General features: G+C 42.1%; 1 protein-coding gene across 2 annotated transcripts in view; it reads right to left on the reverse strand.

Moving 5' to 3' along the window:
- The window catches only part of Ddx56 (putative ATP-dependent RNA helicase DDX56), a 234,228-nt gene that overhangs the window by 162,247 nt on the left and 56,976 nt on the right, over window positions 1–15,005 (reverse strand). Inside the window, exon 1 of one of the 2 annotated variants that reach the window (XM_067147357.2) lies at window positions 1,260–1,304. The exons of the other annotated variant lie outside the window; for it this stretch is intronic. Coding sequence (XP_067003458.2) covers window positions 1,260–1,289 — 30 coding nt within the window. The 5' untranslated portion in view covers window positions 1,290–1,304. Of the gene's footprint in view, window positions 1–1,259; window positions 1,305–15,005 lie in introns of those variants that run through there. 2 annotated transcript variants of the gene reach the window in all.

Raw genomic sequence — 15,005 nt, forward strand, 5'->3', positions numbered from 1 at the left:
GTAGAACTATCGTATTTCCCATGTTGCGGTACTAATCAAGAGTAGTGTAGACTCGCGGTATTCCATACATTATGGTACGACTCACAGGTAATGAAATTCGCACATGTATTACAGATCTAATGTATTATGCACATTGCGGCGCTCTTGAATGGCAACGCAAACCTATGGTGTTCATCACCTAAGTGTACTAACCACAGGGGCTCGTACTATCCCATGGTGTTCCTCTTAGAGTGGGTACTAATCATAGGCAAGTCAGAACAATGAGTTCCTTCATCTCATGGTGTCGCTCATATAGTGCTACTAATCACAGGTACTGTAAAGGCTGTCGAGCCCACGTTTGCTACTAATCATAAACCCATTTGGTACCCAACACAGTGATACCAAGCGCAAGTAAAGGCAACCCATGGTGTTCCCCGCATGTTCGTACTAATCACAAATCACTTGATTCAAGAACTGGAAAAAATCTAAAGAAAAGCAGCTCGATTTGTTCTGGGTGATTTTCGACAAAAGAGTAGCGTTACAAAAATGTTGCAAATTTTGGGCTGGGAAGACTTGGGAGAAAGGCAACGAGCTGCTCGATTAAGTGGTATGTTCCGAGCTGTCAGTGGACAGATGGCATGGGAGGACATCAGTAGATGAATAAGTTTGAGTGGTGTCTTTGAAAGTAGGAAAGATCAGAATATGAAGATAAAGTTGGAATTCAAGAGGACAAATTAGGGCAAATATTCATTTATAGGAAGGGGAGTGAGGGATTGGAATAACTTGCCAAGGGAAAGGTTCAATAATTTTCCAATTTCTTTGTGATTATTTAAGAACAGGCTAGGAAAACAACAGATAGGGAATCTGCCACCTGGGCGACTGCCCTAATGCAGATCAGTAGTGATTGATTAAATAGTTTCATGATTCTAATTTGATCATCCCTTGGTCACCCCTTACGACAGGCAGAGGGTGTATTCTTCGTCCGCGTCCCCTACCCACAGGGGGTCCAGACGGTTCTTTATACAGCGCTTAGTTTTTGAGATATTGTACAGTCTCAAATTACGTGGTCCAACCTGTATAGTGCAGGCTGAGGTCTGCCATGGTGGTGGGGGGCATTTGTTGAGTGGCTGTTTTTTTTTTGCCAATGATAGTGCAGGTTAAGGTGCACTGCTCACCTACTGGTCCGCTATGGTGGTGGGAGTGGTGGGGTGTATGTTGCTTATTGACTGTTCTTTGTCCAATGATTGAAGCAGTGTGGGGCCGTGCGTTGGTCAACCCACCTTGGTGGAGACAGGCATCCGATCGCCCATTGCTTTATCTGGCCTGCTGCGGTCAGCGTGTCCTCCAGGATTGAAGGTTTTCAGGACTGCTCCTAGACCATGGCCTACAACCCCAGAAAACACAGAAATTGTTCATAATGCTAGCCATGAAAACCTAACTGCTATATTTATCAAACGTTGCTGTTTAAAGTGGAAATCGCTTGAAATGGCTTTCAAAATGGTCACAGGCTGTTTTATTAGTTCACTGATTCCACTAATAGCAGTGTTATATACACTGACTGAGCAAATGTCATGGGATAGCGGAGCACTGATGCGCAGGTGTGTTGTCTGTGCACCACACGTCCCCTGTGCTAGTGGCAGTTGTATAGGAGCCCTTGTGAGCAGTGGCTGTGCATATGACAGGTGTAACATGGAACGTCGTCGTGAGCTGACACCGTTCGAACGGGGTATGGTGGTCGGTCCCCGACGGATGGGAAGTGCGATTTCGGAAGTGGTATGGGAATTCGGCTTCACACGCTCAACCGTGTCCAGGGTGTATCGTGAATGGTTGAATGCGGGCGTCACCACAACAGACGAACGACCAACTGTCCAGCCACCCTCGATGACTGTGACCAGCGACATCTGAGACGGACTGTCAACAGTGACAGACGGGCAACAGTGCAACAAATCATAGCTCAATTCAACACAGGCTGTGCTAGACACGTATCCCAGTGGACAATCCGTAGGAACATGGGTTCTATGGGGTATGGGAGCCGGTGCCGCACACGGGTGCCACTGTTAACCCAACGTCATCGGGCACAATGACGCGCATTTGTTGCCAGTCACCACGGATGGACACTGGAACAATAGAGTAATGTGATATGGTTGGACGTATCACGATTTCAACTGCACCATGCCGATGGGAGACACCGTGTATGGCACAGACCACATGAAGCAATGGATCCCGCCTGCCTCGAAAGTGTGGTCCAGGGCATTGGTGTCTCTGTTATGGTCTGGGGTGCATTTTCCTGGTATGGAATGGGCCCCCTAGTTGTTCCGGAAGAGACTTTGAATGGTACGCGGTATGTTGAGCTGCCTGGAGACCATCTCCACCCATTTCTGGCCTTCCAGCGCCCATATTATTATTATTATTGTTATTATTATTATTATTGCTATTAGTATTATTTGTTTTATTTGTATTCGAAATTATAAGTTATGTACATGTATACTCATCTAGTGGTTAAGTGTAAGAGAGGGCCTTGAGCCCTAACTTCGCCACCAATAAAGGCATTATCTTTCTATCTATCTACGGTTCTGAAGTGTTTCAAGATAACGCGCCACCACATCGCTCCCACGCCGCCCGGGAATGGTTCCAGGAACATGCAGCAGAGGTCCAACAACAGCCATGGCCACCCAGGAGCCCCGATATGAACCCTATCGAGCATATCTGCGATGACCTGGAACACAGGCTCTGTACCATGGATCCTGCACCCACAAACAGGGCAGCATTGGCGGCCGCTCTACAAACGATTTGGTGTCAGCTGCGTCCAGAGGACTACCAGGGACTTGTCGACTCACTTCCATGGCGTCTCACTGCAGTTCACAGGGCCAGAGGAGGCCCACACGCTATTACGTGACTATCCCATGACATTTGCTAAGTCAGTGTATATACCTTCACGATGCTTGCAGTAGTTAATAAAAGATCCATGAAAAGTTCCACAAAAAATAGGGTATCTCATAATTGTACAAACACGAGCACTCTCCAATTCTGATAACGCAAACTAAATTAATTTCTCTTTTCTTTTCTATAATTTCCAGACCCACACCTTTTGCCACAAAAGTTACAGGTCTAAGTCGATTGGAAAGCGGTTGATCAATTCAGTATGCACACGAGCTAAAGATAAAAGGTATACAGAAAAATCATAGCTCAAATTAAATACTTCTTGTTATGTTTAAATGTAGCACATATCTGTAGTATTAATGTCCATAATGATTTTCCACTCCTCTTTGACAATACATATGAATATCACCACTCTGAAATTAGACTGCATCTGCAGCCCTGGTCAAGCTGCATCTTCATACTTACGTTATATCCCAACTTCAGCTGTGTGCCAGAGAAGACCATTTCAGAAACAAGAAATAAGGTAGCAAAAAAGAGTGTCCCAGCTAAGTCAGCATGTCCAACCCTTGTCATATTTCTCTATAAGGTATAAAGCGAGATGAAGCTTTGTAGCAAGTTTTTACAACAAATTCCTTCCTGACATCAACCTTATCAAAGGAGTTAAAGAGATGAAATTAATGACGTGATATAGGGAGAGGGTGAAACCTGTTGCTGGCACATAGCCTACTCCTGTTGAATAGCGCCAAGGGAACTACTCAAGGCTTCATCTGACAGACAAATCACCAACAGCAGTGTTATATACCCTTACTCCATATCAATGCTGTGGAGAGGCTAGGAACTGAATCCAGGCTTTTGATCTTTTCAAATAATAAAAATTAGTGATAATTGCATGTACACTGACTGACAGAGCAAATGCAACACCAAGAAGGAGTGGTCAGAACTTTATGCCAATTGCGGGGTAGACTGACATCACTGAGGAATGCTCATGATGTGAAATGCGCCGCTGTGCTACGCACGTAGCGAACGATAAATGGGACACGGCGTTGGCGAATGGCCCACTTCGTACCGTGATTTCTCAGCCGACAGTCATTGTAGAACGTGCTGTCGTGTGCCACAGGACACGTGTATAGCTAAGAATGCCAGGCCGCCGTCAACGGAGGCATTTCCAGCAGACAGACGACTTTACGAGGGGTATGGTGATCGGGCTGAGAAGGGCAGGTTGGTCGCTTCGTCAAATCGCAGCCGATACCCATAGGGATGTGTCCACGGTGCAGCGCCTGTGGCGAAGATGGTTGGCGCAGGGACATGTGGCACGTGCGAGGGGTCCAGGCGCAGCCCGAGTGACGTCAGCACGTGAGGATCGGCGCATCCGCCGCCAAGCGGTGGCAGCCCCGCACGCCACGTCAACCGCCATTCTTCAGCATGTGCAAGACACCCTGGCTGTTCCAATATCGACCAGAACAATTTCCCGTCGATTGGTTGAAGGAGGCCTGCACTCCCGGCGTCCGCTCAGAAGACTACCATTGACTCCACAGCATAGACGTGCACGCCTGGCATGGTGCCGGGCTAGAGCGACTTGGATGAGGGAATGGCGGAACGTCGTGTTCTCCGATGAGTCACGCTTCTATTCTGTCAGTGATAGTCACCGCAGACGAGTTTGGCGTCGGCGTGGAGAAAGGTCAAATCCGGCAGTAACTGTGGAGCGCCCTACCGCTAGACAACGCGGCATTATGGTTTGGGGCGCTATTGCGTATGATTCCACGTCACCTCTAGTGCGTATTCAAGGCACGTTAAATGCCCACCGCTACGTGCAGCATGTGCTGCGGCCGGTGGCACTCCCGTACCTTCAGGGGCTGCCCAATGCTCTGTTTCAGCAGGATAATGCCCGCCCACACACTGCTCGCATCTCCCAACAGGCTCTACGAGGTGTACAGATGCTTCCGTGGCCAGCGTACTCTCCGGATCTCTCACCAATCGAACACAAGTGGGATCTCATTGGACGCCGTTTGCAAACTCTGCCCCAGCCTCGTACGGACGACCAACTGTGGCAAATGGTTGACAGAGAATGGAGAACCATCCCTCAGGACACCATCCGCATTCTTATTGACTCTGTACCTCGACGTGTTTCTGCGTGCATCGCCGCTCGCGGTGGTCCTACATCCTAATGAGTCGATGCAGTGCGCATTGTGTAACCTGCATATCGGTTTGAAATAAACATCAATTATTCTTCCGTGCCGACTCTGTTTTTTCCCCAACTTTCATCCCTTTCGAACCACTCCTCCTTGGTGTTGCATTTGCTCTGTCAGTCAGTGTATTTATAAGTTGCTCCATAGATACGATGTGCATGATTTCAACTGTCATTGGGACTGTCACCAATCAGCTCTGAAGGTGGTTTCTTATTTTCACACCAGGCAAATGCTGGGGCTGTACCTTAAAGGCACAGTCACTTCCTTCTCACTCCTAGCGCTTTCCTATCCCATCGTTACCATAAGACCTATGTATGTTTGTGCAACATAAAGCAAATCATTAAAAAAAAGTTCATAAATTATCAATCAATGTCACAATAAAGAAATATACAAAAAATTACTTCACACATAATTAACAGGAAATAAAAATCCTAAAAATAAACTATCAAAAAAGTACCTGAGCAGCGCATTGAGCAATTTTGTATGAAGACATGTTATCTAACTTTTTATAATGAATGCAATGGAGCAGCATGGGCCGTCTACTTTATATGTATTATAGCTATTATCTAGTCTGTTATTGCTATGAAGGCAATTTGCAACATAAGCATAATCACTAAACGAGGCCATACCACCTGATAGGAATGTCAGACAGATTGTCTACAGCTGCCGTCATCTCTAATCGTTTAGGTTTGCTGAAATCTTCACGTAAAGATATGGCCCCTTAACTGTACGCAACCCACTAAGATAAGAATATAATACTGGCTAGGGTAAGCCTTCACCTGCAATTATTGGAGTGATCATTTAATGACTTGATTTTAGGATTACTCAAGGTTGACTGAACTTAGAGACCTATCAATGCCTGATGATATTGGTAAGAAATTCCAGAGCTGAACAAACTGAAGCTGACTCACACACCATATGTCACACAACTTGTCCAAAAAACAGTGTCAGAAAGATTCTGATAGGTAAGGAATTTGACAACAACTAACAAAACTTGGCAATGTCTTCCACAACAAAATATGCTGTTAATAGGGTGTATGGTTACCCCTAACGGCCACACATGCATCACAGTGACATGGCATGCTCTCTATCAATCGTCCAAGAGCTCTTGTGGCAGTCAATTCCATTCCTTCGAAAGGGCAACGCGAAGTTCTTGGAGGGTCCTTGGTTGAGACTGACAGGATGCAATTTGCCTCCCCAATGCATCCCAGACCTCGTTGTCCAATCCATGCGATGAATGTCTTCCCCAGCCAGAAATTCATCCACCAGAGCAGCGCGGTGCGGTCGGGCATTGTCGTCCATTAAGAGGAAGTCTGGATCAACCGCACCTCTGGAGAGTCGAACATGTGGTCTCAGCACCTCATCCCCGTATCTCCGAGCGTTAACAGTGTTCCTCGGATCAACCATGAAGATGTGCAGGTCCATACGGCCATTCAACATGATGCCGCCCCACACCATGACACCGCCGCCAAGATCATGTGAAGTGGGGTCTATTGATGGAAAGTGGTCTGTGTGCATCATGTGCTCCTGCTGCATTCAAAGACACATGAACATCAGTTCCTGCTGATCAATGTTTACAGCTTGTTTTGGGTTGGCATACCTGTGCATCTGGCATTTGTCTTCACAACACACCAGCCTCTGAAAGCATGGACAGTGGAGTTCTCTGCTTTTGTTCATGCTTTGTTTTACTGCGTTGTTTACAAGTGACAATTATTATTAAAAGCAGGCCAAAGAAATTATAATTTTGTGAATATTTATTTACTTCTGATGCAAACAATGGATTTACACAGGAGGGAGAAAAATACAGGTGGGGACAGGTGAAGGCAAGTCCTGCTAGGATTTTGCAACGTCGCAAGTCTGAATTCAAGTGAAATGAAAGACATGCCAGATATTCAATTCAATTTTATTTAAAAGTGGTTAATGATGGATAGATAGGTAGATAGATGTCTTTATTGGCGTAGTCACGGCCATTAGGCCTTCTCTTACACTAAACCAATTACTGTACAGTACATTAGAAAGATTATCAACACTATCGTAATTAATACTAAATAAAGTACTCTTAACACATGGTTCACGGTATGGGTTACTGTAGACCTGTCCTAGTTCAAGAACCATGGGCAATGGCTGAATGGCCTAGTAAGTGGTCCTGAGAGTCGTGATACCAGTTGCTATGGAATGGGAGTGGGCATCTCGGGCATATTCTGAGTCATGGCCCTCCTTGTGCTCAGGCGGCTAGAATTACACAATCCTCCGGTGGTCCCTAAAACGTTTGAGGACAGATCCTCACTTGGACTATGTGTAAGTAGGGTAGCATTTTGCTTCGTGAATTTACCGAGCTCAGACATTTTAAGCGAGCCTTGGACCTATGGGAGTAACAGAGTCCCACTCCCATTTGACAGGTGAGGGACTCCTTGGAAACAACTTGGCGAGCGAAATGGAATTTGATGGGGAGCTATCAATATTAATGGGGCTTATAGAAGAAAGTAGAACTGGGTAAGTCAGCAAAGAGGATGCATCTGGATGTGCTAGGAGTAAATGATATCTGGGTAAGGGGAGATAACAAGGAAGAGATAGGAGATTATGAAGTGTACTCGATGGGTGTTAAAAAGGGAAGGGCAGAGTGTGAGGTAGGGCTGTTCATCAGGAATACTATTGGACGCAACAGTTTCTGCTAAGGCCTGTCTCCACTGATTAACATTTAACGACGACATGTTAAATGTTAAAACTGTTGAATGTTAACTGGTGATACCATCAACATGTTAACTGTTAAATGTTATGTACTCTTTCATTTAACATTGTGTCCACACTTATAAACATGTTAAGCTTGATTTCGCCAGGCTGAGTGCCGGGTTGATGCGCTGACCTTCTCACCTCAACTTGGCAGGTTCGATCCTGGCTCAGTCCGGTGGTATTTGAATAATGCTCAAATACATCAGCCTTGTGTCGGTAGATTTACGGGAACATAAAAGAACTCCTGCGGGACAAAATTCTGGCACCTCGGGTCTCCAAAAAACCGTAAAAGTAGTTAGTGGGACGTATAGCAAATAACATTATTATTAAATTTGACTTCCTTTGTTTATGTACAGGTAGTTCATCATATCAATTTGTGGTAATAAATTCAGGTGGTGTCTTGTATTTTCAAACAAGGACAACAGACTCAGATGAAGAGGATTCGACCTTTGTTATTGCCACTGTTGTTTCTTACAAGCTCTTGAGAATGAAGGAAAGGGGAATGTGGGTACGACAATATCTCAATAAAAGGCACAATGTGGATGACATTCTTAATGAACTATAAGTAGAAGACAGGTTCCGCACAGTATAAACTTCGTCTACACCCGTCCCCAACTTTTGGCTTTTCGGAACTGTTTGCAATTCTCGACTGTACTGGGAGCGGAGGGAGGTTAGTTTTTTTTTTCAATGCACTGGCAGGAGCAATTATAATTTCACTGGTGGCTTTCCTTGCTTTATGTTGGTATTCCATCAATGAGACATCCCACAAAGAGGGCCTTTCTATTATGTCATTAACTCCAGAGTGATCTCCTTGCTTCACTCCATTTCTGATTATTAATTTTAGCTTAGTGCAGGGAAAATGACACGTGTGCATACTGTATTTGTAGCTTGTAACTATAATCCTACTTTTTGGCTTTTTCACGAGAAGCATGCTGTTTAAGTTATCTGTTGGCATGGAAACAACACAGAAGTTTCCTAAGTTGTGTCAACATCTCATGAACAACGAATTCACTTGACATGTTTTCCACTTGGAGCAGAAAACACGCCAACATATTAAAAGTGTTAACCTCAACACTCTGAGTTAACATGCAAAAACAATTGGAAGACACAATCACAATATACATGTCAATTGTAACATGTTAAATTTAACATGTTGGTGTTAAATGTTAATCAGTGGAGACCGGCCTTAACATGTTGGCGTTTAATGTTAATCAATGGAGACCAGCTTTTAGGCATGTAAATGAGCGAATGATGAGGGTAGATTTGGCAGTTGGAAGAATTAGGACGAGAATTTTCTCAGTGTATTAACCATGTGAGGGTGCAGATGAGGATGAAGTTGCAAGTTTCATGAAGTATTGAGTGACATCGTAGTCAGGATCAACAGCAAGGACAGGATTGTGCTCGTGGGCGATTTCAATGTGAGAGTTGGAAATAGAACTCACGGATATGAAAGGGTGATAGGTACATGTGGGGAAGATATGGAAGCTAATAGGAATGGGAAGCGTTTTCTGGATTTCTGTGCTAGTATGGGTTCAGCAGTTTCGAATACATTCTTCAAGCATAACGCTATTCACCACTACACATGAGAGGGTAGGGGTACCAGATCCATAATAGAATATATCTTAACAGACTTCGAATTTGGGGAATCTATTAGGAATGTATGGGTTTTCTGGGGATTTTTCACTGATACAGACCACTATCTGATTGTAGTGAACTAAGAACCTCTAGGCCTAGGATAGAGACAGTGAATTCTGTCTGCAAACAAATAAGAGTAGAAAATCTCCTGCACGATGAAATTAGACAGAAGTACATGGATATGATTAGTGAGAAGTTCCGAACAGTGGACAGTAAGCAGGTTCAGGATATAGAAAGAGAATGGGTGACATACAGGGATGCTGTAGTAGAAACAGCAAGGAAATGCCTAGGAACAACTATGTGTAAAGATGGGAAAAAGCGAACATCTTGGTGGAATGATGAAGTGAGGGCAGCTAGTAAATGTAAGAAAAAGAAGGCTTATCAGAAATGGCTCCACACAAGGGCTGATGCAGGCAGGGTATTGTACATATATGAAGAAACAGAGTGAAACAAATAGTTGTTATCCAAAAAGAAGTCATGGGAAGATTTTTGGTAATAATCTGGAATGGCTAGGTTAAGCAGTAGGGAAAACTTTCTAGATAGTAATAAAGAACCTTAGGAAGGGAGATGAGAAAGGAAATGAACAGTGTTTTAGGTAATTCAGGTGAACTCATAATAGATCCCAGGGAATCACTGGACAGGTGGATGGAATATTTTGAAAATCATCTCGACGAAAAAGGAAATCTTACTGATGGTGTAGCTAATAATCAATCTCATGGAGGGGGAGGAAAATCATGTTGGTGAAATTACGCTTGAGGAAGTAGAAAGGATGGCAAAGTGCACTGTCATAAAGCAGCAGGAATAGATGAAATTAGACCTGAAATGGTGAAGTATAGTGGGAAGGGATGAAATGGCTTCATAGAGTAGTAAGATTAGCATGGAGTGTTGGTGAGGTACCTTCAGATTGGACAAAAAGCAGTAATTGCACCTATCTATAAGCAAGGGAACAGGAAGGATTGAAACAACTATTGAGGTATCTCATTGATTAGTATACCAGGCAAAGTATTCATTGGCATCTTGGAAGGGAGGGTGCGATAAATGGTTGAGAGGAAGTTGGATGAAAACCAGTGTGGTTTTAGACCACAGAGGGTCAGATTTTCAGTATGCGCCAGGTAACTGAAAAATGCTATAAGAGGAATAGACAGTTATGTTTCGTAGATCTAGAGGAAACATATGACAGGGTACGGAGGGAAATAGATGTTTGCCATACTGGCAGACTATGGGATTAAGGGTAGATTATTAAAATCAATGAAAGGCATTTGTGTTGACAATTGGGCTGCAGTGAGAACTGATGGTAGAATGAGTTCTTGGTTCAGGGTCCTTGCAGGGGTTAGACAAGGCTGTAATCTTTCATCTTTGTTGTTCGTAGTTTACATGGATCATCTACTGAAAGATATGAAGTGACGGGGAGGGATTCAGTTAGGTGGAAATGTAGTACGCAGTCTGACCTATGCTGATGACTTGGTCTTAATGGCAGATTGTGCTAAAAGCCTGCAGTCTAATATCTTGTACCTGAAAAAAGGTGAAATGTATATGGTATAAAAATTAGCCTTTCAAAGACTAAATTGATGTCAGTAGGTAAGAAATGAAAGAGAACTGAATGTTAGATTGGTGATAGAAAGCTGGAACAGGTAGATAACTTCAAGTATTTAGGATGTGTGTTCTCCCGATATGGTAATATAGTGAGATTGAATCAAGGTGCAGTAAAGCTAATGCAGTGAGCTCACAGTTGCGATCGACAGTATTCTGTCAGGAAGTCAGTTCAAGGATGAAACTGTCTTTACATTGGTCTGTTTTCAGACCAACTTTGCTTTACAGGAGCAAAAGCTGGGTGGAATCAGGATATCTTATTCATAAGCTAGAAGTAGCGGGGTCATGTCAGGCAAACAGAGGAAGACAGGTTACCTAGGAGAATAATGGACTCTTATAGAGAACAAGAGAAGTAGAAGGAGACCAAGACGATGATGATTAGAATCAGTTTCTAATGATTTAAAGATGACAGGTATAGAATTAAATGAGGCCACAGCACTAGCTGCAAATAGAGGATTGTGGCAACTCTTAGTAAATTCACAGAGGCTTGCAGACTGAATGCTGAAAGGCACAACAGTTTATAATGATGATGGATGTATGTATGTACTCTTAACACAATGTGACAACTGAAACAAAATTACACCCCAGTAAGACATACACAGTTAAACAATTTTAATAATAATAATAATAATAATAATAATAATAATAATAATAATAATAATAATAATACAACCTGGAGGTCCTCGAACATCCATTTAGGAGAATTTCAGATACACCCTGTGTCTATTACAAAGAGAAACCAAAGGAGATCATGAATGTAAAAGTCAAGAAGGGACTCATCAAATCTGATCACCACCTATCTCTAAACAAAGGGAAGTTTCAATCTAACAGACCCAAATGTAGATCACAGCAAAACCCACAAATGGACCAAGAGATTCTGAAGCAAAACTCAAGCACTATCTTGGCCAATATCTCTGAGTCAAATGCTACTAGTTGGTCAGAACTTAATGACAAACTTGTAAAAGCAGCCAAGTGCACTAATATGCCACTGGGGAAACGTAAGCATAAGTGGTGGAATAATATGTGTGGTAAGGTGTTAGAACTTTGCATCAAAGCATGGCAAGACTGGGATTTGCAGAAAACCACAAAGAAGTGGCATCCCTTCATTAAAATCCAAAAGGAGACATCGAAGATTATAAGATATTAAAAATGTCACGATGATTAGATTAGGCTGCAAGATACTGAGCAAGAGTTCAAGAAAAACAATACCAGAAACTTTTACAGAACCTTTAAAGAAGAACTGACGAGTATCTGGATTGCAGACTCCAATTGAATTTCGGACCTCTGTTTAAACTTTCAATTTCAGTTTCATTAAAGGTTGCTTTAGAAATATTTACGATTGGTGGGTTGAAATTATGTTCATTGGGTGTTTAGTTGCCAGTGTCAGAGTCTGGTGTGGTACCTCTTTTATTTAACTTAGGAGATGTAGAGCGATTACTATTGACATGTGCTTTTTTAAGGTTACAAAGAATACAAAGGATACAAAGAATTAAACACCCTAGTTGACAGAAACTGAACATACAATTAGTAAACTCCCCGCACAACATCAAGAAGAAATTAGATATGAAGCCAGAAAAAGATTAACGAAACTAATTAACAACCAAAAAAATAACAAACCTAACAATAGCTCCAACCAACGCCAACAAATCAACCAATTAAAAGAGAAAATAAAATCTAACAATCTCAGTTACACAAGCAGACAAAGGAAATACCACTGTCATATTAGACAAAGAAGACTACATTCAAAAAACCACCGACTTTTTCCAAGAACACTTCATTTATTCTCAGTGAACAAGATTCCAGTAAATTAATTAACATGAACCCCAAACTTCCAACAGCAAGGGCACTCCCCAAAATCCATAAAGAAAACATCCCAGTAAGACCAAGAGTTAATTTCAGACCCACCCCTACCTACAAACTAGCCCAATTCAACCAAAGATTCCTTAAAATCACCATGTCCTTCAAGCGAAAACTTCCATTAAAAAATACAATAGAATTCTGCAACAACACCAAAAACCTCAAAATCCAATCTTACCATTCACTAGCATCTTTCGACATCAAGTATATGTACCCGAGCATTCCTTTAGACAAGACCATTTCCATCATACAAAGTAACTTGCAACAACACAGTAAACTGAGTAGACTTGAAATAGAAGAATTCATTAGCCTGGTTAAATTTACATTTAATAATTATTTTGTTTTTAATGGAATAATATATCAACAAAATGCCCTCCCAATGGGATCCCCTGCATCGGGCATCATGGTAGACATTTACCTAGACCACCTAGAACATACATACATCAGCAAAATAAAATACATTTTCTTATGGACCAGGTTTGTTGATGACACCTTCACAATTTTAGATGGAAGACACACCAACAGCCTAACCATTCTCGAGGAGTTGAACAAACTGAGTCCCCATATACAGTTCACAATGGAAACAGAATCCAACCATTCTCTAAATTTTCTGGACTTAACAGTCACAAGAGATCAACACTCCCTCACTTATGACATTTACAGGAAACCTACATAAACTATCAATACTATAAAACACTCAATTCACCCTAGCTCCCACAAAAAATAGCCTTTTATAGCATCGTCCACAGAGCTTTTAACATTCCAGGATCTCGTTCCAATCTAAAAAAGGAACTAGACACCATCAGGGCAATAGCTCTTTCTAATGGATACAACAAAAGATTCATCAACCAAATTACATCTAAAATTCAAAACAAACCTAAATCTACTCTTATTAAAGAAAAGAAACGAAAGGACAGTTTTTCAGTTTTTACCTTCAACAACAATATTTTTATCAAATAACAAACCTGTTACAGAACACAGGGTAATAATAGCATTCAAAGCAACCAACAACAGTCGTTCTCATTTCCACAATCCAGGGACCATAAATAAATCAGACAAGTTTGGCAAATCAAGCATTTACAGATTACAGTGCCAGTCTTGTTTAGCAAGTTACATCGGGTAGGCAGGAAGGAGCTTTAACACCAGGTACATTGAACATATGAATGCCGTCAAACATAACAGACATTCAGCCATGGATCTACACATGCACGAATCCAATCATAAATTTTCCGACATAGGCAGAGACCCACAAATAATTGAAACTATAGAAAAGGGACCCTCACTCAATATCAAAGAATTGTTTTACATAACGTTGGACCAACAAGTTAATTTTAATCGTAATCTGAACAAATCCACCGAAGAAACAAACATTCTTGACGGGGGGGGGGCATTCATCCCCTCATCATCAAGATGTATCTAGGCAGAAGGGCTCGACAACAAATTACTTCTCCTTTCTCGCATACCCCTTCCACACCTCAACTGACCGAAAGCAAGCTACCCCCACCCCTCGCTCCTAGCCAACAATAAGCAAAAAAAACCACACACACACAAAAGCACAGTTGAACAGATTGCAACCCACTCTTCTAATGGCAGGTCAGCGCAAGCGAGAACAGAGTAAGTAAGATAAATATAATTTTACAATTGAACTCAAACACACACAACAGTTTCTCATTTCTTTCTTTTCATTTTCTTTTTCCTCAGACACCTACCTTCAATGCACGGTTCCATAAGCCAAGGCCATACCATCACCAATTCTACATCAACAACAATAGTAGACAACAGTTTCAACTTCTTAAGCAAGTGTTCCATAATGAAGGATGTCCCCCAGCTCTTCAGCCAATTTAAATCTACCAATTATTCGTATCATCATCTCGCCACAAAACCAATAAGTTTAATTGATACTATACTAAAACATTGCAAGATTATGTAAACTAGAACAAGCAATTTCTACATTTATTAAATATTTCAGTGTCAAACGTATGTCTTTTCAACTATGTCATATATTCAAGTTGATTGAAACAGGACACACAATTGTGTTCCGTGTTCCACAAACACACAACAGTTTTTTAAACCAGAACCAAGAACTTTTTAAGTGCCAAGTAGTTTGTCTTTGTGTGCATTTAATTTCAATCTGTATGTATTTCATCT

The sequence above is a fragment of the Anabrus simplex genome, chromosome 5 (genome assembly GCF_040414725.1).
Source record: "Anabrus simplex isolate iqAnaSimp1 chromosome 5, ASM4041472v1, whole genome shotgun sequence".
Classification (NCBI taxonomy): domain Eukaryota; kingdom Metazoa; phylum Arthropoda; class Insecta; order Orthoptera; family Tettigoniidae; genus Anabrus; species Anabrus simplex.